This window comes from Emydura macquarii, unplaced genomic scaffold (assembly GCF_026122565.2).
Source record: "Emydura macquarii macquarii isolate MOO-44397 ecotype Brisbane River unplaced genomic scaffold, CSIRO-AGI_Emac_v2 contig_2422, whole genome shotgun sequence".
Classification (NCBI taxonomy): Eukaryota; Metazoa; Chordata; order Testudines; family Chelidae; genus Emydura; species Emydura macquarii.
The window spans coordinates 32034659-32058805 of NW_027132559.1; the positions used below are offsets into that span (position 1 = coordinate 32034659).

At 36.9% G+C, this 24147-nt stretch overlaps 1 protein-coding gene across 3 annotated transcripts in view; it reads right to left on the reverse strand.

The window, feature by feature from the left end:
- Positions 1-24147, reverse strand: part of VPS50 (VPS50 subunit of EARP/GARPII complex) — a 166128-nt gene that overhangs the window by 108388 nt on the left and 33593 nt on the right. For all 3 annotated transcript variants that reach the window (XM_067562199.1, XM_067562198.1, XM_067562197.1), the window contains exons 9-12: positions 22278-22360; positions 11357-11399; positions 9266-9364; positions 6759-6899 (exon numbers count right to left, since the gene is read on the reverse strand). In XM_067562199.1, the coding sequence (XP_067418300.1) occupies positions 6759-6899; positions 9266-9364; positions 11357-11399; positions 22278-22360 (366 nt within the window). The remainder of the gene's footprint in view (positions 1-6758; positions 6900-9265; positions 9365-11356; positions 11400-22277; positions 22361-24147) is intronic.

Below are 24147 nucleotides of genomic sequence, written 5' to 3' on the forward strand. Positions count from 1 at the left end.
ACACTGCTCAAGCCATTCATATTCACTTACACTCTGCCAATGATTAAATGCTCTTGAGGATCATTCTTTAGTGTCACTGTACGCCCCTGGTGAAAGGATCTTGAGACCTCATATTAATCATTAAGCCTTTTCAGCTTTTTTATTGTTAATTATAATTCTGGGCAGATTTCATATCAAGGCAACAGAACTGCATATTGAAAGTAAGTTGGAGACTTGTGAGTAAAATCTTCAACACATACTGCCACTAAATACTAAGTTACAGTACCAATCCTCTCTAAAACATGAAAAGATGGCACTGTATTTTAAGATAGAAGAAAAAGTCTCGATGTTATTCAGAGACATATCATAGACACCATATATATTGCAAAACTAAGAGCAAAATTTTGCAGTAAGTATTGTATTTTACTTATATTAAATTGTTGTCAGATACTTACCACAACATTTACAATGAGGGGGAGGGAATACAAACAAAAATAAGGAAAGAACAGATTAAAGAATATCTAAAATGAGTTAGCCATAAACAAATTGGCAGGCCCTGATGAAATTTATCCCAGGATACCTAAGGAACTAGCTGAACTAGTGTTACTGCTAAAAAGGATGTTATATAGTGGACAACTCAGGAGGGACCTGACTGAAGTCTTCAAATATGGCTCCTATAAGGATAAATTGTTCTTCATGTCAACTGAAGGTAGGACAAAAAATAATTGGATTATTCTGCAGCAAGGGAGATTTAGGTTAGACATGAGGAAAAACTTTAACTACAAGGAGTAGTTAAGTTCTGAAATAGGCTTCCAAGGGAGGTTTCGGAATCCCCATTATTGGAGATTTTTAAGAATAGGTTAGACAAACACCTTTCAGGGATGGTCTAGGTATACTTGGTCCTGCCTCTGCGCATGGTTCTTTCTCTCAATGTTCTTTCCAGCCCTACAGTTCTGTCATTTTATGATTTTGTCTAAGCTTGCCATTTCAACAATTGTGTCATCCTCTGTTACCTCCCCTAAATGGTTATGTAAAGTTGATCTGTGATGTTAAAAACAGCTATATTTCACATAAAAACTGCCTGCATTTCATTTGTGAAGGGATACAGAATAACTGGGGTTGATTGGTGCCATATAAATGAAAATGATCTTTCAAAACTGTTTTTGGATTCAAAATCTATGTTACTTCAAATAATATTCACGTTAGTGCTTTAGACAGTTTAATGTGCTCCTGACATAATGAATTCTCAAGGTTGTCATGCATTATAAGAAACATAATCCACTTTGACTGAATAAATCCATATAAATAGCACTTATCAGTGGGGAGCCATGCTGATCCATTCACTGACCAGTAACCATAGTGCTTCTAGCATAGTTGGCAAGAACCAATACCAAAACATACTGACACACCATCAGCTAAGAACAAAAGCTTGAGTCCTCCACATCTCTCTATATGGCGATGTTTCAACTTCAAGATAACCAGCAACAGAAAACAGAAGACGACAGTACTGATTAGGCCCCAAGATAAATCCATTTTCACAAGGCAGATAAGTAAAATGAACAGCTGAATTTCTTTGAGTTAGGCTCAGGTAAACAAAATAAATTTATAGGGGAAGTATCTCAATGCTTCTCTGCTGCAAAGCTAATCAACAGGAAAGAGGGATGGGCAGCAGTTAGGACAGAATACGCACGCAGAACAAACAAGCTCAGCACGGAAATTAACTGAATGACAGTTAAAAGGACACTGGCTTGCAATATGCTATACATGGCCAAGAACAAGTAAAGAGAAAATAATACTTTTTTTACATTAGCATGCAATCAAAATCTGACTTCTGAACAAAACAGAGTCAAGTGCACATATAAAATAAATAGATAATGTACATTATGGTAGATTCAATGCAAAATACAGACAAACATTTTAGCATTCCATATACAGGCTTCATTGAAGGTTTACAGACAGGATTTTTTTAGTGGTAAAAGAACCATTACACCACAGATCATGAATCTAAGAAATTTTGAAAACAAAACGTTTTTCAAGTATTGATATTCTCACCTGGAACTACAGCAGTCACTATCCAAGAATGACAAAGAGTACATTTAAGGAATCGGCAACTGTCATCACAGCATCCTAAAACCACCAATTCAGCATAAGCTTTTTGTTATAAAAGCAAAAGTCCCTGGGGACTTTCTGAATTTCATTCCAGAACACACAAAACAGAGCCAAATGGGTTCATCAGAAAGATTTCCAGAAAATCACAACAGTAAATCTACTCTAAAGGAAGATTTAAAATTTAATATGACTAAAAATGTTTGATTTGACTAAGCAGCCTGTGACTGATCAGCCACTTTTATGTTAAGAATTCCTGATTTGACATTGTGGTGAATGTACAGGGTCCTACCTCTATTCAAAACAGTCAAATAAAGCTGATATTTTTCGCCTCAACCAATTTACTACCTGGCAACCTTCACACAAATGCTGAATGTGGAGTGTTCCTTTCTTTGGGGAAGTGAGAATGAAATAGAGTTGCTGCAACGTTCCAACCTGAAAATTGTATTCAGTGCTCTTAGTTCACCTATCAAGGTACTGCAACGAGCAATTATATTTAAACCTAATTAGGCCTAGTCTGAGAACTGGTTCCACCAATGAGCACACTTAGACAGTGACCCCAACAAAATAAAAGCCTATTGATATGGGGTCTTGAACAGCAAGATATATTTTGGGATCTTTGAAGGAAGTTAAAGCTCAGTTGGGAGCTCCAAGCCTTGAGTTTAAGGAGGGTATGATAATTAAAGCACTAGGGAAAAGAAGCAACTGAAGTAGCCTCAGAGGAGCAGATTTGAAATCCAGAAGGTAACTCAGGAATTGTCAGTGTTGTAGAGGAACAAAGGAAGCCCCAAATTTTGACAGACACCTGTTTGTTGGATTTTTATGATATTGTTGACTTTCGGCATAAATTACAGCAATTTTGCACTGAGTATTTTGGTCTCAGTAAGTCTGTGCAATCATTGCAGCACACAGCACAGTCACCCTTCTCACAATTTGTGCGAAAGTCCATGTTCAGATGTGGATATAGAAAAAAAGAGAGGGTTTTCTTTTGATGCTCAACCTGAGAATGAGTCTTACTAAAAAATACATTTCAATTTTTCATTAGAATATCAAAAAATGAACCAACTAATTGTGCAACCAACATTTTACAGAACCATTTGAGACACATACCAATATTAACCTTAACTGTCACTTTGCACTAGGTCCTTGAGGCAACAGAGAATTTACCAAGAAAGTGAAGGACGTGTTTCAAGAATTTTAAATTAACATCAGACCATGTTTCAAGAAAACTATTGCAGTATTCATTGTGCCTTAAATATAGGGACATCTTCTGCTATGCATCAAATCACTTTATACAGAGAACCAGAGACCAACTTCTGAAGTGCCACATAAATTGAAAATATCAGCTATTTCCTTTGTGCACAAAGAAAGAAAATAGATTAAGCTAATGACATAAGAGACCACGTTGTAATTTATAGAAGATAAGCTGTTGTAAGAAAAGATGGAATTAAGAATTTCCAATAACGTGTAAATCTTTCTGCATAGTAAGCATGTAAGCAGAAGTGGGAGCTACCAACAACATACTGTTAACTGAGAGTCAGAGGCTATGGCTACACTGATGGTGGCAAAGTCGCCGCAGTCAGATGGATTTCTCTGGATCGACTGAGCAGTCAGTGAAGACCCGCTCAGTCGATCCAGAAATCGACGTACAAAGACCACCTTCACAAATGGCGTAGCGCTGCGTTGACGGGAACACAGTTCCCATCGGAGCAGTGCAGTGAAGATGGGGTGCAGAAGAGGAACAGAGAAGTCGATGGGAGTTACGCAAGTTTTTTGCGTAGCTTGCGTAACTCCAGTTGACTGCTGCCGAATCTTGGAGGTAAGCGTAGAGAGGGTCAAAGAAATTAGAACACCACATTACTTCTGTCTGCAAACCTAATTAAATTAAGTAGTGTTGCAAATACCAGTGAAGAAAGGGAAACACTACAGAGGACTCTAGAAAGTCTTAGAAGGGAGAGGAAACAGCAGAATTCAACTTTATAATGCAATGCTAAAGAGGATAAGAAAGTTTTTTAAAAATCAGAAGTTTAAGAGAATAAAGAAACCTGAAAAAGCAGTGTATTTGAAAGACGTATAGTCTAATGAACAGAAAAGGGATTTGGTGTCTTCATTCTTTTTACCATATTGTGACTCTGTATAATGGAAATGCCATCCTCCTTTGATCCCCGCCACATCTACTCCAGTCTTATGGATTATGATGGAGGCAGTGGGACTTATTGGATAAGCTCCTCCTCTCCTCTGAAGGTGCTTTGAAAAGCAGATTCCCAGCACCACAGATCTTAGGGTCTGTACACCTCTTTAAAAAATATATTTTTGGCCTGAAATCAACATGACAGTGTCCTTTTAAATACAAATATTTTAAGTGTTTACTGGTTTTAAGTGTTTACTGGTTGAAGGTAAGCAATTCCAGAACATTTCTAAAGCAATGAAAGCACAATAATCACCAAAGGAATTTTAATATTTTTGCTACTCTACTTTGATTTAATAGAGTGACTGAAGGAGTTGCTCTGAAGAAGTGAGAACATTTGAGGGCTCAGTCTGTGAATACACAAGTTTCTTTCAGTACCTTCAGCCTAGAGACACAATTTCAAGTTTCACATCAATGTCTAGCTGAACTAAAGTACCTCTGAGCTCACTAATTTTCCAATATTTCTTCAAAGTTTAATGAAATCCCTCAGAGTTTAATAGTATGTGTCATATTGACTGGACTGTGGGGGCCAGTTATATTTTTTAACATCAATACATCAGAATCATAATAATTCATGTGAAATATGCCATGTCAGGTACTGTTAGAAAGGCTATCATGTGCTAAGTAAGATGCTAATGTTTATGGTCATGTGTTATATGTGTAATGGAAGTTATGGATATGGTTGATATATCTGTATTTCAAATTGTGCTGTGTCTGGGACACACCCCAGACAGGATGGCTGCAGCACTAGCCTGCTTAATGGCCCATTAAGAAATTCACAGGTACAAGGGGCCTAGGGGAAGCAGCCAGGGATATACCTGACGAGACACCAGGACTTACTCATGTGACTCTGAACTCCATCTTATTCCTGTAAATTTCCACAAGCAGGATGGCAAAGGCCAAACAACTTAAAGGATCTGCACCAGATCCATTCTGTCTTCAGTCTACCTCTGGATCAACTCACTTACAACAGAACTGAACTTAAGCAGTGAAACAAACGACTGAGACCCATCCAGGTACTGGATGTACACAAGAGGGACTATACAAACCTGCAAACTTCACAATTCTTTTAGGAACCTGATATATACGGACTTTCAAATCAATTGTATTTGTCTAATTGTTTTAATCCTTTAACATTTCTCTTATAGTTTCTTTCTTTTTATAATAAACCTTTAGTTTTATTTACTAAAGGATTGGCTGGCAGCATGGTATTTTGGGTAAGATCTAAACTTATATTGATCTGGTACTGTGACTGACCCTTTGGGGTCAGGAGAAACCTTTTTGGTATAGAGTTTAAATAACTGGTCTCTTTACTGGACCTAGTGGCCGATTGGGAACTGGAGACTGAAATACAGTAAAGGGAGTCGTGTGTATTTTTATTTTGGCTTCTTGATAACCAGTGTGGGGAATCAGAAGCACTGTTTGTGGCTGGTTGGGAAGTCTGACTTCAGTATCACCCACCAGCGCTGGGAGAATCTGCTCTCCTTTTACAGCCTGCCCTGACCTGGGCATTTTCAGGTGGCTACCCTAGGCACAGATGGGTCACAGTATGATCACAAATCAAGAAAGTTAAAAAGTGTATTGAAAGTGGCATTTTAAAAAATCACTTTTTCTAATAAAATATTTTTGAGAAAGTTCCCAGTAATAATAGATGCTATTTATACATTCATTTAATATTTTGATGAAAGGATATTCTTGTAATTAGTTTTTTGTTTTTTAAAACAGAGTAAGAGTCTACATTATATGTTCAAGAAATTTTATTTTTTTTCCCCCAAAGTGACATATGAACAAATACATGGCACAAATATACTGCATGTGCACATGTAAGCAGTCAGTGCTGATTAAAGGAAAATGTATTGTAAGAACATTGTGTAACTCTCCTTTAATCAGGCTTTTAAATCTCAATATTACAGCCATATATGGGTCTATCTTTAATTTGCTGTAATGGGCACTATGAAACTGACTCAAAATTAAGAGAAAATTCCCATTTACTTCACTCAGCTTTGAATCAACCCTTCAGTGAAATGCTCTATATTACAATACTATACCAATTGAGAGCCTGATTCTTAACCCATTGAAGCCAATACCCCTATTAATTTCAGTGGGTTCAACTTCAAGTCCTGAATGCAGCAGTATGAAGCACATATCTCCTATTTGTGTTCTGCAATTTCTGTCTCTCTTTTTTAACATTAATTTCGGTTTGAGTGTATGATTGCACTTCTTTGGGGGAAGTGGGGGGGGAGGGAGGGAGGGAAGTACCAAGTATCTTAATCCAAACCCATAGAGGATCTTGATGGACTAGCCTCTCAATAACTCCATGCAATTTTATTAAGTGATTGTAATAAAAACAGCTGAAATTAAGATCATTTTAATATCTATAATATAATTATAGATACACACACCAGTTTAAAATGAGATAAGTTAAAGGTTAAATGCAATAAAAAATATGCAAATACTACATAAGACAACTTATGTTACCACATACTGTGCAGAGGTCTTTGTACTGTAGCTTCTGAAATTTGGTGTCTGAGTTTCCTGCGCAGAGCTCTACATAGCCAAGAACTACTTGAAACACTGTGTTGTGAATAGCTTGCGTAAAGTGCATATGTAGTTGGTCCATTGCTGTCTGAAAGGAAGGAAAAGCAGAAAAGCCATTACATTGGTTAGTTGAGTTCATCTGGTTGTTGACCCGACCTTTAAATCCTTTTCAGAGTCACTCCTTTAAAGGATACATTTGTCTCTCTTTGTTCCTAGACGTCCGACTTAGCATTTGACTCCATTAAAACACATGTTGTTCGAATGAGCCCATTTTCTATCTGTCCCTATCATTATTTACTATTTCAATTTGTGTCATCTGCAGTTTTTACCAGCAATTTTATATTTTCTTCCAGATCATTACTAAAGATATTGAATTGCACTGGGCCGAGTACAGATCCCTGTGGGATCCCACTAGAAAAATAGAAACCCATTGATTACTTTTCCCCATTAATAATTTGTTTAAGATGTATCCTATTTAACCTATTTTTAATTTATTAAATGTGATCAACACTGATTTTACAGAATGCTATATTTTTTCTTATCAGATCATCTTGCAGGACTAAGTCAAATGCCTTTCAGAAGGCTAAGTATATTTCATTAACACAATTATATTTACTAATCAAAGTTGTGGTCTCATTAAAAATTATATCTACATGGTTGGCATTTCATATTTTACTGATTGCATCCCATATCAGCTTTTCCACGATTTTGCCTGGGATCTAGGTCAGGCTAACTGCCCTATAGTTTCCTGTGTCTTCCCATTACTCTTTATAAATATTGGTATAACATTAGTTTTTTAAGTCCTCTGGAACTTCCCTAGTGTTCCAAGATTTTTTTTTTTTTTTTTAAATAAAATTAAAATTAAAAAAAAAAAAAAAATCAAACATTAATGGCTCAGAGAGCTTTTTGGCCATTCCTTTAATACTCAAATGCAAGATACCTGATTCTGCAAAGTTAAGTGTTTAACTTTAATAGTTACCTTTTAACTTCCTCCCCAGTTACTGATGAAGGAGATACAAATGTCATTCTGCTTGTATCCACATAGATAACAGAAAAGCAAATAATCAATCTGATCATTTTTCTTGAATTAGATAATCTAAATAGAATGAAAAATGAAGACCATACAAAGCCTAGTATAGTTTGGAAGTTATCCAAAATAAACAGCAATTAAAATAGGGAGACTTCATTTTGTGCCTTGCATATACTGAAATGTTTTTCAGGACAAGTCTAGAATAGACTTCTTTAAAATAAAAATATAGCCAATACTAAAGTATCAGTAATTTCAGTTAAAAAATGTTCCTGCTTTGTAACGTATATAAATTCTAAAATACTATTCACTATTTTGTTCTGTTGATCAGAAAACTCTCACAAAGTTAATCACATTCATTAAAACATGTTTAATTATTTGTGTGCGTGTTTGATTAATTTGCTTATTGACATTTCCCAACATATCATACATTATACTTTGAAACAGCAGATGGGTTACATTTATATTTGAAGCCTAGCATTTAATAAATGAGTTAATTCTTACAAATACATTTTAAAAAATACAGCACACCACTAGCATGGAAAAGCTAAATTAATCTTTTTCCTGACACAGCTGCTTATGTTTGAGTATTTTAATACTTCTGAAAAATGCTTTAAGTTAATAAATGAAATAAGACTAAAACCAAAGCACCAAAAAACAATGTACATGCACTTGAAAAAGTATATTGTTACCATGATAACAAAACACTGAAAAGCACTAATCCACACATATGAAGGCACCATTAACAAAATTAGCATTCTAAGGTCAACCAGGCCTGACTCGTTGCCAGATAAATCAACAAATTCATGACCAGGAAGGAATGAGCTAAGTCCTCAAAAGAAAACAGAGATCCTGAGTTAGGTTCAAACTATCCCCTTCCCTGGGGGATTGTTTTATTGATAACCCAGAGACACCAACATCAGAATATAATTCTCAACCTAATCTTCCTCCTCAAGATTATCTATTACTAAGTTTTGTCGCCAGAACATCCTCCATCCTAGCTCCTAGTTTTCTCAAGCTCTAAAGAGTCACTCCCACCTCTAATATCCAGGCTGGAGTTAACTAAATCCCTCTGTTGCCATGATTCTGCAGTAACTACCCTATATATTAATGCAGCGTGACTTAACAAAAATAATACTGCATTCCTATCCAAGGTCTTAGATCTGCAAGACAGTTATATAAATGGGGTTTAAATGCAGCTGCAATTTCCAATATGGAATGGCTACAACTGCTCCATATTGACTACAAGCTATATGTTGCATTACCATGCAACCTATCACAACAAATACAAGCATAGTAAAATCTTTATGAACACATCACGCAACAAGATAGAGTGCTGTCAATAAATAAGTTTCCAAGGGAGTCCTTGCCACCTTTATTGTGGCAGCATTGTTCTCCATATTTTACAAAGAAAATAAATTACTAACCTGTGTCTTTCCGAGTAGTCTATAAGCCTGCTGCACCTTGGTGTAATGATTGATATCAAAGTTCTTGCATATTTTGGAGAGAGCTACATCTAATTGTTCCTAATGTAATTAAAGAAGTAAAACAATTAAACATTCTATAAGAGGAATCCAAAGAGTTAGTTAATTATACTATACGAGGTTACAATCCATATTTATTCTAGAGGCTGGTAGCACCACCTATTAAAGTAGCCTGACACTTCCCATTATACGTCCATGTTTTCAACTGCTTTAACTTACATAAACATTAATAATTTAGACTCACATTTTCCAGGCCAGGTGATTGTCTCAGCCTGAATTATTGGGCAGTATATCAGCCAAAATAGCTTAGCCATTTTCAAGAATGAGGCTAGTGAAAAATACATTGTTTCACTCGTGTTAAAGATTCTGGAGACCTCTTCTTTGAAAAACTCTATCATCCAATGCTGTGGAGCAGGGACTTGAAATTTGGCAGGGGCAGGCGGAGGTCTTCATGTCAGGGATATACCTTTTGCTATCCCCATAAAAATCCACCCAAATTTGGCAAAGTTATAAGCCTTAAAAAAAAAAAATTGCAATTTGCACATGTTAAATAGAGACTTGTTACAGCTTCGCAGCTAAAAACACTAAGGACTCCATCCACACTGAGCATACTCCAGCCTGGGATTAAGCAGGACTTCCTCTATAACTGCAGGTCTGGGCCATGCTGTGGCCAGGAACTGGAACTTAAAGATTGTCTCTCCTGTGCTCTCAGTGCTCCCCGCTGCTGATGCTCAGAGCACCTTCTGAAGGAAGTTCCTTCCGCATTTGAATCAGGCAGCAAGAGTTGGATCCCGGGGGCAGATGGGAGTAAATTGAGACAAAGTCTAGGAACATACACCTTGGAATGGCGATTTTCAAGCTGGGGAAGTGGGAAGGAAACTGGGATGGAGAGTTGGTATGGAGGAAAACTGAGACTAGAAGAGAAAGACTGGAATGTGCTGGGCAACTAGATTGGGGCCGTGACTGAGAACATGGGGGATATGATTCATAGATACTTTAAGGCCAGAAGAGACCATTTGATCATCTAGTCTGACCTCAAAGCAGACAGAACTGGAGTAAAAACAAAATAAATTGAGTAGTTTCAGCTACTACAACTTCCCCAACCAATTTTTTTTAATACAGTATTTTCCCTCCCCTATTTCTATGCAAAAGACATACACAAACCAGGAACATAAGAGAGATCATCAAACTGACTAAGCACAGATTGCTGTCAAATGCACAACATAAATTAAGTGAAAAAATTAGAGAATTTTTCTCTTATCCTCCAATTATAGTCATCTTAAATATTACTTAGGTAACAGAAAACAAATATTCAGAAAAAAGCCATTTTGAACGTGACATGGTCCTTTGAAGTATGAGACTAACGAAATGCATGAGAAGAAACAGAAGCGCACAGCCACTGAAAAGTGTCACTACTAAAAGATTAACCAACTGAACAAGAGTTCTTATACGCTCAAATAATTGATAATATAAACACTGCATTAAGCACAGGCTGCCCATATGTTAATCTTCACAAGGTATATGACATTGGCTAATTCCAATGTTTGAAAGAGGACTTCTCTTTCTTGAAAAGGGAAAATGTAGGGGAAATCTACAACTAGAAGAAAATAAAAGGAAAGTTTTGTCGAGGTTTTAATTAGAAGGAAGTGAAAAATAAAGAGGACCATGAGGGAAACTTTAAAAAAAATTCTACATCTATCTCTAATACTTACACAAACCTGACTTTCCACAAAGTATATACAGCGCTGTATCCCAGATGAACTTACTTCCTTTTTGACTACTTTAAAATTAAATGCTGGCATAAAACTTTAATTAAATATAGGACCCACAAGACCTAACTGTACCTGACCCGAGTGGTACTCGGGGGAAAAAAAGGTTGAGAACTGCTGGTCTAAAGCATTACAGAGAGACAACATTTTAAAGTAATTCTTACGTACAATAACTGCTAACACCAAAATATTTGAATTAGGAAGTCACAATAAACATCTAAATATGAAAATATTCACTTATAAAAATCCAAACGCTGATTCTTACCTCTATTTGTTCCAATGTGTCTTGCAGTTTTGAATTCAATTCACTAGTAAGAAAATAAAATCCTGGTATTACATTGTGTTTAAAACCAGACTAGTAACTCTCAGTAATGTTTCATACCAAGATTGCTGTTCTAAGAAATGTACATCTGTATAACATCATGCAACTATTGAGTAACCCATCCTATTCTTCTAAAACCATTCATCTGCCATTAAATACAGCGCAAGGTTTGGTGCAGTTGCACAGTGATGATTGAAGAGACACTCCATTGGCTTATCCAGTTAGTATCAGTATTGCACTTGCAATAAAAAATAGTGCAATTATTGTAGCACATTTATACTGTCATAGTACCCAGAGGCCCCAGTCAGGATCAGGACTCCATTGTGCCAGATATAGAGGACGGACGGACGGACGGACACACACACGAAACCTCTGCTTTCAGGAGTTTCTGAGCTAACTGTGCTGAATACTACAATCTGAGTTGCAAGAGTGAACCCCTGCACTTACAGAGTCCCAAAGAAGTCAGGGGGACTCCACAGGGGCACAGAAGTTCCCCAGAAGAAATCAGATTGCAGGATTGGGACCTGAAGATTCTGATATATAAAGGTTTGTGGGAAGACGGATGCATTTAGACATGTAGACTTTTGATATGCATAGAACTTTTATTGTAAATTGAGAAAGAATAAGTCAACTGTTCCCATTTATGCCCTACACCTGACATTTACAATCTGCAAGTGACTAACAGCATTAACAATATTTAACAAAATCCATCTTTGGCAGAGACCAAGCATGAAAAATGTAAAGCTAACAGAATAAAACATTATGTCTGATTTAAAAATACTGCAGAGGTAAAATAGTTCCAATAGAAAACAAGACAACAGTTATAATGAGAGACTCCATTATTAAAAATAGGGTGTCTTAGAAAGTGACACATGCAGAAAAATATCTTTTTATAAGTAAGAAAAAAACCCTAAACAAATCCATTCTCTGACTTGAGGGGATTTGTATAGTAATAGAAAATGTGTCCATTTGAATACTGTGTGGCCTAGAAACAGTTTTAGCTAAACTGGTGAGCAATCTTCTGCTGACCATGGACAACGGACAAGTATCCACTCTCTTGCCATGGGCAAATGTAGAATATTTGTATTTCAGCCAGATTGGTACAAGCTTGGTTAATAGGGCTTCCCCCAAAGGCTCCTGTCAGAATAGAGGAGAGCCACAAATTAAAAATTTTAGACAAGTCACCTCCAGTGCAATATTCCATCCAGAAAGCTCTGCAAACTGCAATCAGCACAGACAGTAGATCAGAGAGTCAGATGGACATCTTAGCAACATCAAGTACTTTCTCTGTCTCTTAAGTAGAAGAGAATGGGAGCAGAAAATCGGTCAGAATGTCATAATGTATCTGCATAAAACCAGATGTCCTCAAAGGCAAAGTACCAAGGATTCATGGTCTTCATAACCTGGTATAGTTACTTTTATCCAGAGCTCAGAAACCTTTGAGGGCAAAATCCTCAAGTGCTGATCCTACAACTTCTAGAAAAATATCAGAAGTGTAAAGGCTTTAAAACCTATCAAGTGATAATTCCTCAGGGCACTTTCAGCTGAGACTTGCCAGATGCAGAAAGCAGTTGTAAATGATATTCAATAAATGATCTAACATAGTACAGTAAACGTACATCCAGGCAAGTGGGAATACAAAAACTCTGTCACGCTTCCTTCTCTATGGTATGCTTGGGGAAGGGCATAGTAAAAGGATTCATCCATCCAGGTGAATCTTCTTTGGGAACAGATATTCACAGCTGTTCCTCGTCAACACGAAGTAAGTAAGTCAGAAAAAAATGTCTGCACAGATGTTTTGTTTCTGCTCTTCCAAATGGAAACACTCAGAATTAGCCTGCTTGTTTTCTTCCAGAACTTAGGGAGAGGATGGGGGCTTCCTATCTAACTGATCTAACCACACTAATAAACTTTTAGCAGCCTTTTTAAAAAGTCAGTCTTTTGGAATTAAGGCACTGGCCAGCAATAAGGGAACATATTTATGTTTAGCACTTCCTCTGTACGTTAGTTGTTCATGGTCCTTAGCAATACAGATGAAGTACCTCCCCCAAAGAGTTTACAACCTAGATTAAGACAAAGAACAAGGGATGAAGAAAGATGAGGGAAAGCACAATGCGGTTACTTGAGAGACTGCAATTTTGAGGGTATCAATTATTTTTTATTATATTCTATTGTATATGTTTAAGAGGGTGTAGTTTATAAAGTTAATTAAAGAACTGGATTTTGAAGAGAGACTTAGGGAAGGCAGAAGGCATGGGGGTTAGGATCAGGAAAGGGAGTTAGCAAATGAGAGCTGCATGAAGGTGGCATAGAAAAAGGACACAAGGGAAACAACCAGCTGAACAAACAGGGCAGAGGGAAGGGGTATAAAAGGAAAGGACACAAGCAAAGGAAAAGTTAATGTGGCCGCCTTGGTGTACCTGGAGTGTACCAACACACTCCTCACCACCTGAATCCAGGGATGCAGACAGGCTGGGTTTTACAATTTCAGACACCACATCAAAATGACAGCTAAAAAGCATGAAAAGGAGAGCCTGGACTGGTCAACTGTGCTGCCGCAAGAGGAGCATTTAGTGAACTCTCATATACATTGGAATTAGTTTAAAAAAAAAAAAAAGAAAAAAAGAAAAACAGTTTCTCGTCCGTTATCAATCCTCCCTACACACACAACTACCCATACACACACACACGCACCCCTCAAAGAGGGAAAGCTTAGCAGCCTTTTACTCTGCTGTTCTATTCTGTTTCTCCAGGTGTGACGTAAGTGACGATCTTCATATAAAAGAATGATTTGTTCATTCTTAATGAGGAAAAAAAGGAGCACTCTCTTAGGGTGATAATCTCACTTCACTCTGGCACCTTTATGCCAAGTAAAAGGGCCAAAGTAATGTAAATAGGCACTCTAAACCCACATACTACTGAAAGAGGATTGCCCAAGCGCAGACACTGCAGAGACAGCTATAAAGATGCCATCTCAGGACCCCCTTGCAAGCCTCGATACAAGGGGTGAGCCAGAGGTGAGAAGGTCATGTTGGTCCTGGGGACACTGCTTTAACTTAGGCAGACAGCTCTAAAGCTGTCTAATTTCCTTTGGAGGCCACTCCAGATCCTTAAAAACCCCAGGAGGGCACAAAGTGACTTAAAGCTCTTAAAGGCATAGAACAGAATCTTACCATTATCATACAAAGAGTTTTCACACATTGGAAGAAATTTGGTTTAAAAACAGCAAAGCTATTAACATTCAAAAAAGTACTCCAATTCATATGCAGCCTGTGCACATATGGAGCAAACACAACAAGGTAAGTAACTGTGTCAACATTAACTATTGACACATTACACAGAACCTCACACGGTAGTAGGATTCATGACAGCTTTCAGATAAATATTAGCAGTGCATTAATTTAATCTGACAAATTTGGGGTTTTGTTGCTTTTGTTTTTAAATTGGATGAAAATCATATTTTTCCAACATTAAGATTTGGAATGCACTGTTTCCAAGAGGTATCAATGGTTGAGTCACTAAAAAAACTGGCACTCACCTCTGCTGTGTGTACACACACCCACCCGCCCATCCACCCCCTCCTTAAACATGTACAGTTATTACAGGAAATTCTATCTTAGGTGCCCCTTTGTCAGCACCCCTATTCCACCCATCTTTGAAAATTTTGCTCTTAATATTAAAGGCTGCTCTTCTGAAACAAAGCCCCAAAGGGGCAGAGTTATTGTTGCTATGTCTCAATTGTATTTCCTGAATTTCATGCACTTTACTCCTTAACAGTGCTCATACACGTGTACAGATATGGTTAATAACTCAAACGATTGAGGAGAAAACCAGGGAAAATGAATTTTCATTAGGGATTTAGTTTCTTTTTTCCATACATTATATAAAAAATGAATCAAAATGAAATGAGGAAAAACTTCATTTTCCATTTATGATGTCTCAGCAAAAAGGAAGTAGCTCTGTATCAGATTAAGTATTAAGGGTATCGGACACCTAATTGTTTTTCCTCCCTCTCAGCAACATTACAAATGGATATGAAACTTCATTTCACTCAGGCTCACTTTTTTTTGTTTTTGTTTTTTTTAAACAAACAGCAAGGAACTACAATACTAAAAACTCCATTGAAAAATCATTTGTTTTCCCTGAAGAAAGCAAACCATTATCAACTTGACATTAGATTTATGAATTTACAACATCCATTTATTAAAAAAAGAATTATGCATATTTTACAATGCACTTTCTGGCCTCAATCATTTATTAATATTTTTTGCCAGAGATGCACAATACAACTTTGGGGGAAATTAGTTGAAACGTTTACCTTGGCAGAAACACAAGGTGGAGAAGGTTAGTTAAGGGAAAGGTTGTTTAAACTTTGACCAACTGAAAGTTAAACTGCCAGCTTGCCAGGAGGCCATAGAATACAACTAATTTTCTTTAAAATAACAGACTTCAGCCTTTCATATACTTAATACAGCATGTGACCAGCTAAAACTACTGATCTGAAATTCAAGATGGACTATGACATGGTTGAGGGTCTCAACTGCTCAGGACTATACTTTTGTATTAAAAGTGAAAAAGGCTGCATGGTGGATTTCAATAGGCTGTATTCAGCAGAGCTAGCTGAAAATATTTCAATAAAACTTTCTCTGTCCAAAAATGTCATTTTTGTCTAAACCAAAGTGTTGCATGGAAATGTATCAGTTACCATGAAAATTTAGTCTGGAAGGTCTCTCTGATCCAGGATGGAAATTCTCATCAAAATGAATGTGAGAAAGAAACCCATCCCAGAACAGCAAATAGCCTTGCGGTTATGGCACTCACTGGGGACGAGGGAGAATCATGTTCAAATCCCTGCACTGAATTAGGCAGATCAGGGATCTAAACATGGGTCTCACCTCCCAGGCTTTCTGGAAAAGAAGTTTAAAAGGTCTCATTTTCAATCTACATCAGAACGAAAACAAGTCTTTAAATCTCTAAATTTTTCACAAAATGGAATTGTTTTCTGGCCAGTTCTACTATTCATTCCATGGCTCTTCTTTTATCACTACTATTTTAAGATGCCCAAAAGCTTGGGCCTTGATCCTGAAAACACGCACATATGTAACTTTATTCACTGGAGTAAAGTTATGCATGTGCGTAAGTGTTTGCAGGAGCAGGACCCAGATTTTTATTATTGTTGTTTTACATTCAGACAGTTTTTCCATTGTTATAGCTCTCAGAATAGAACAAGAAGCTTTATGTATAGGATTAAAAACTAAAGCAAATGTAAAAAAACAAATACAAGCTGAGGGGAGAAGGAAGCATTGTTGTTTTTTAAGTTTTCCATCCTGAAGCTAAAAAATAAAGCCAAACCAATGAATTCCTCATACACAAACATGGAAGATTTAGAATAGGGGAGAGTTACGATTGAAAGCTTTTGCTACAACACTAGAAAACACATCTTACAACCACCAGATTTCTTTTTCTACTTTTTTCCTCCATCTCTTTCCACAGATGCAGGATTACATGTGAATATTGTTTAATCCATTTTTCTTATAGCTTTATCCAAAAATCTGAAATTAATATAATATGTTTGTTCTCTTTGGTAGTTATTATTAATATGCAAGTACAGTATTGTTTCTTTTGGTACACTGTGTATTACAGACCAAAAAAATAAAAGCGTTATTGCAAATGCTGTATTAATCAAGAATTTTAGAGAAATTATACAAACAGTGTACACTTTAAAATAAATGTATTTTCTAAACCAAACATTGCAAATTATAAAATTAATTCTTGTTCATAATACAAGTTTAAACTTGTGTAAATGATGGATTCTCTGTAACTTGAAGTCTTTAAACCATGATTTGAGGACTTCAGTAACTCAGCCAGAGATTAGGGGTCTATTACAGGAGTGGATGGGTGAGATTCTGTGGCCTGCAATGTACAGGAGATCAGACTAGATGATCATGATGGTCCCTTATCTTAAAACCTATGAGTCTATGAGACTGGATGAATTTTATAAGAAGCTATAATTTAGCTTCTTATAATTATAAGATTTTATGATTATAGAAATTATAATCTAGAAACATTATTTCATGACATTCATTTTATTCAGGCAATTAATCAATACATGTTACAAGACTGTTTTTTTTAATCAACATCCATATAAATCTTAATAAGTGTATTTTTAAAGGTGCATCCACTATGATATAACAGAAGTGACATTTGGGCCCAAGTGCAATAGCTGAAGCAGTTTTAATATGTGACATTAAAGTTTCAAAAGAGCTTTTTAAGGGAGCCTATTCCCGCAGGTACATATCAGGAAGTAATGGGGAAGATTCCTATAAGGTTAATTTTAAAACAAATAGGACCTTTTAAAAATGCATGTGGGATAGCACTATATTACTATGGAAAAAATCATGCTAAGGGTTATCTGAAATCCTACACTTGAGAAATCTTATATGGTATAGACTTTTTATTATTAAGAAACATTTAACTGTATAATCAAAATGTTGCTTTGGTTTTGTGTTCATTATTTTCTTCATATGGTAACTTTTAAATTCATTTTTATTTAAAACTACTGCTCAACTTCCTTACAGTTCATACAAGCTTCAGGTCTGTGTCATCAATGAGCTTTTAAACAATGGGAAATATAAGGAATCCCCAGGACAAAAAGGAGAGTCAGGGAAGGGGCAGTCACTCTCCTCTGCATCACTCCCCTCTCCTACCTGCACATGAGCAAGATATCCCAGTCTAAAATAATGTCTATATTATCTTGCAGGGCATTGACCAACCTACTGTGAACCTGGAGGATTCATTTCGGAGGGAAGCTGAAGCACAGCTCTTTCAAGATTAGACCTCCATAGAACTAGGAAGATCCATAAATTTAAGGAGCAGGTTCGAATTCCCCCACCACTTCAATGGGAGCAAATCCTGATCCCCCATAATCATCCAACAAGAAAACTCTGAAGAAACTCCCCAAGTGGGAAGATGCAGATTGTCAGCTGTGTGGGTTTTTTCAGAACAGGAGACACTCATTGCCCAGATTATTAAGACCGCCCAATAAAACACAGAAGTACTGCGCTACTAATCATGTGGATTATAATGTAACCAGTGAGTGACATGGAGAACCATATGGGGATCTTTTGAGTTAATTTTTTAAATGTGAGCACTGGGATAACTGTAAACTATACCTACTTGGTGTGGCACTCTGTCCCCCTCTAGTGGTTAAAGGCCAACTAAAAATTGATAATCCTGCTACAGCCTTGGCTAATAGATCTGGGTCTTTTAACTCAAGTAGTACAGGCTCATGCATTAAGATCCAGAGATCCCAAATTCAATCCCCACTGCTGACAACCCAGCCAGGACATTATATAACTATGGTTATTGTATTCATAAGGATCCCAAGCAATCCTATTAGTTCACTTAGCCCAACCCCCTGCCAGTGAGGAGGGGTACAATACAAGGTATGCCTATTCCCAGATTTTTGATAGAGGGGTGTACTGAAGGTTGAGATTTGTGCTCTGGTGGGTTGAGATCGGTGGCTGCAATGCTTTTTTGACTCCTCCTTGCTTTAGGGAAGGCTATTGGGCTCCTTTTTCTTTGCAATAGGAGGACAGTGTTTTTAATACATGGCAAAGATGGCCAGAGCCCTCCATAGGCACTTTTTAATATTTAGTATAATTTTGTATGTGTTACAATAGGCACACTGTACTGATAATACAGAGACAGTAAAGGCATTTTTAAAAACCTTTAGATTAAAAATTTATATATACACAAGTGCAATTTCTTAAAAAACAGTTTAGAAATAAATGTGTTCTAAGAATAGAAGGAAGATTATTCAATCTGTGCAGACCAAAAATCAAAAGCACAGTTTTATCAGATATGAACTGTACATTAATCTTTTCCACCATTAAACCTTTGTGAGCAAGCTAATACAACACAATTCTCTTTCTTTAAAGAAAGAGTTTAGGACATATAAGGAGACCCTTTTAAATTGATAGCAACAGCATAATCTTCTCACTATGGCATTCGATTTATAATAATATAACTTCTGCAGTTCAACTTTGTTACCCATTATCTATAAAGTGACAGTTAATACCAAATTTAAAATTACAGCACTTTTGCTTTACATACTTAAGAGAAACTTGGCAGCTATGACAAAAGCTTCAAGCATATAAAAATGAAAGGGAAAAGTGGTTCAGTGCAAAATGGTTCCTCACCAACAACTTTCAAATCATTTCTATGCCAAGTGAATTTTAAACAAGAAAACACTGTTTAATTAACCTAAATCTCACAATATTAACAAAGGAAGCTTGTCAAATGAACAAATATTTTAACAGTTTAAGAAACCAAATTGTCTTTGTAGATATTAATAAGAAATCTCCCAATTTTTCCGCATTTGAGGAAAGATTAGGTGGTTTGCAATACAAATGAACTTACTATTTGCTTTCTGGATTATTTTCCACACTCCTTTTGAAACCACAAAAGATACAGATAGTTTTGTGAATAATAAACATCACTACCATGAAGGACACTGAGTTAAGGGAGAATGCAGGCCTCTCATCTGATGCAAGGTCAATATCAGGCAAAGTATTACATGACTGAGGTGCTACATTTTCTGTAGGATGGCTGCTGATCACAGCTTTTCAAGGTATTTGAATACTGAAGCAGTGCTGGCAACTGCTCTTGAAGACCAACTTTCCCATTCAAAGGAATGAAAGTGTGACATTGTGCTCATAACAACACAGGGAAGGCTTTTGTGGTAAAGGTTGGTCCATGTTGCCCTCACCTCCACCATGAATGAAAAGGTAGAAATGAGGCTGGCTTGTACTCAAGTGTCAGAGAAGGAAGATGAGCATTACAAACAGAAGTGAAGAAACAAATGATCATGGATAAGGTACCTTAGACTACCCTACATGGAATTTCTAATGGCTGCTTCCTAAAGTACTTCAACTGATTTAGAGGCAAGGAGTTTGTGACATTTTCTTTTTAAATATATATTATATTCATTTTATAAAATCTAGAGAGACCTGCCCAGGTGCTTCTAAATCCTGATGTTGGGACCACCCATAGTAATGAATTACCAAAACCTGTAATGTTACATACTCTAGGCTTCTTTGCACATTGAGGGTCCAAAGCTACAGCCACTCTAAATGCAGAACTCTAACTCTCTCAGATATCAATGAGGCCACATAAAAAAAAAAAAAAATGAACCACTTTCTCAGAAACGCTGGAGCACACACACACAAAAAAAAAAACAACCTAATTGACGTTCCCCAAAAGAACATGAGCATGAGGCAGAATGCTGTAGTGAACAGGGCACTGGAGTAGAACTCCGGAGTCTCTACCATTGCATTGCTGTATGACTTTGGCCAAGTCACTTCATCTCTCTATAGGTTGACCAGATGTCCCGATTTTATAGGGACAGTCCCGATATTCAGGGGTTTGTCTTAAATAGGCACCTATTACCCACCACCCCATCCCGATTTTTCGCACTTGCTATCTGGTCACCCTACCTCTCTGTGCCTGTTTCCTCTCCAGCCCTTCATTTGTCTTGCCTATTAAAACTGTAGATTCTGTGGTTGGAAACAACCTCTTACTATGTGTTTGTATGGAGTCTCAATCTCAGCTGCGGCCTTTAAGTGCTAACAACTACAAATGACAACAGTTGGATAAAACATTGACATAGACCAAACAATGTGCAGCTCATGAAAGGTTAGAATCCCTTAGCATTTTCATTACTTGAAAAGTCATTCCTGATAATTTTATGATTCAGTTAATTACACTTTTAAAACTGTCTTCGTATTACTTGCCATTTCTAACCAGAAAATTAAACTGAAGCAGTAGTCCTTCAGTGAACACTAATTATCCATCAATGCTCGGCAACATTCACAAATATAGGGACACAAAACTGGAAGGCATCTCCCTCCAGACTGTCCTCTCCTACCACAGGCAACCCACTTTATAATCTAGTTAATAAATCTATCAAGATACATCTTAAAACTAGTTAGGTTGTTGGCCCCAATACTCCTATTGGCAGTCTGTTTCAGACCTCGCTTCTCTAAGCCCTGGTCTACACTTACCTGGAGATTCGGCGGCAGTCGACAGGAGTTACGCAAACTACGCAGAGTAGCTTGCATAACTCATGTCGACTGCTCTGCTTCCCTTCTGCGCGCTGTCTACACTGCGCTGTGCCGACGGGAACAGCGTTCCCATCGATGAAGTGCTACACTACTTGAGGGGTGGTTTACCAGAGTCGACTTCCTGATCAATTGAGCGGGTCTACACTGACCGCTCAATCGATCCAGAAAGATCGATCTGGCGGCGGCGAATTTGCCGCCGTCAGTATAGACATGGCCTAATATTTAGAAACCTTCTACTAATGTCCAGCCAAAATAAATTCATGGCCAGTTTATATCCATTTGTTCTTATGACAACACTGTCGTTTAGGTGAAATACCTCTTCTCCCTCTGTTGTCCACCCCTTGATGTATTCAGAGAGCATAATCATATTCCCATGTCAGACTTTGTTTTGCTAGGCTAAACAAGCCCAGCTCTTTTCGTCTCGTGTCATAAAATAGGCCTTCCATTCCTTTGATCATCCTAATAGTCCTTCTCCATACCTGTTCCAGTTTGAATTAATCTCTTTTGAACATGGATGACCAGAACTGAACATAGTATTCTAAGTGAGGTCTTGACAGTGCCTTCTACAATGGCATTAATACTTCCCTTTCTCTACCGGAAATATCTCGCCTGCTATATCCTAGAATCACATTTGCCTTTTTCTCAGCTACATCACTTTGGTGACATTTTATATACCCCAAAACATTACATAGGAGCTAACATAGCTAAAATTCCTCCTTAGGAATACAGTGACACCTTACCTTATGCAACTGTAGTGTTTGAAAGTACTGGCTGCTTTCTGACATTCCAAGCACAATTGAATAGCTCCTGGATAATCCTCCTCCTTGGGGAAAAAAATGCAATCAATAGCTAATGTAACTCTTGAAGCAAATATTGAAACATACATTTTTAGACTACAAATAAAAAATAAAAACAATGCTAATGAGATCTATGGTAAGTATGCTACATGTGAGTAGAGTATTACACCAGAGTCTGCTTTTTTCCCTAATGATTACACCCATTATATATCATGAGCTTCAGAGAACTTAAATGCAAAACCACTGATTACAAATGAAAAATGAAAAAGGACAACTTATTAACCATTTATTATCAGCTATTATAGTAGAAAATATTTCAGAATATCCATTAGCAGGCTCTTCTGCAGGCTCAAATTTAGCTACAAAAATGTAAGTATGATTATTCATAATACTACAACAGAAAGACGGGACACTTATAAGTTCAATGTCCTGATCATCTTTTAAAAACTGCTATAATCAGATGAAGTAAGGTATTCAGTGCCATAGAGTAAAAATATATTTATATAAGCGGTCCTTTCACAGGGACCCTTAAACACCGTGGAACAAATTCAGAGGCGAGTTTAGAGGAAGTCTAAATGTATGTAATCCACTACTCCTTCCAGTCCTTGATCATCTTAGACAAATTTATAGTGCTCTATATGTCACGTCTAAGTCTGGACCACTAAGCCTGATGGAATTCTAAAATGGTGCAATTCACATGCCAAATGGCCAGAACAGAATGATGTAGCAACAAAAGCAAGTAAAAGTAGGTCATATATAAATACTCCTTGGATCTATTACAAAAATGTAGACTCCATTACTCCCAACTGACCTGAGCCAGATGCTCAAATGTTGTAAATTCATTGACTTAAATGGACCACTGATAAGCTGTGAATCTGGCCCACTTATGTTTAACTAACACCATTTTATTCATGAATTTTGCCTTATAAGTCAGATTCAGAATTCTCCATGTGGGCACAACTCCAAAGCTTTCAATGTGTCTGAATATAGTTCTATATTTTCATGTTTCCTACACAGAGCCCACAGATTTTTTTTAAACCTACAAAATTCAGAAGCTGCAAACTTTTTTTCAAAATATAATTATTCAAGTCAGTAGACTGACACCCAATTTCCTTGTTTGTTTTGCAAAAGATATACATTAAACACCACACTTGAAAAGATGCATCAGTTGGTGGCAAAACGAGAAAAATTACAAAATATATGGTCCAAAGAGAATGGTACGATGAAAAGGGGACAACATAAGGGGAAGAGAACAGAACTGTCAAAAGCAATGGAATATTCCAACTCATGAATAAAATAATTCTGCCAAGTCATATGTGCAAGTTAGATATGTCTGATATATGGTACAATCGAAGTTATATGATCAGTTCTTGTAATGCCACAAGGTCGCAATCTCCAAGTTTGGCAGCAATATAGCATAAGTCTTTCACAAGGCTGACCTCTTTTAGTAATGCTTATAAAATAACTTTTGCTCAAAACATACTTTCCTTGAGCACCAGAGATGGTAACTTGATTCCATCACAACTAATTTTTGATAAACTTTCTGGGCAAATACCCTTACATCCAGAGCAAAGAAAATCTAAGTAATTAGTGTCTCAGTTCTCATAGTATGCCAGTGTAATGAGTGCCAGACTTTGTATTTAGATGAAAGTTTCAGTGTCTGTATTAACATTTACTAATATGTCCAGGTGACAGAAATTCTTTTCATGGAATAAGAGGATTTAAAAAGCACTCAGTGACTCTTCAGCAGACCCATTCAGATGTTTTGGATGGCTGATTCTTTACATTCTACACCTACTGTGAAGGACACAGG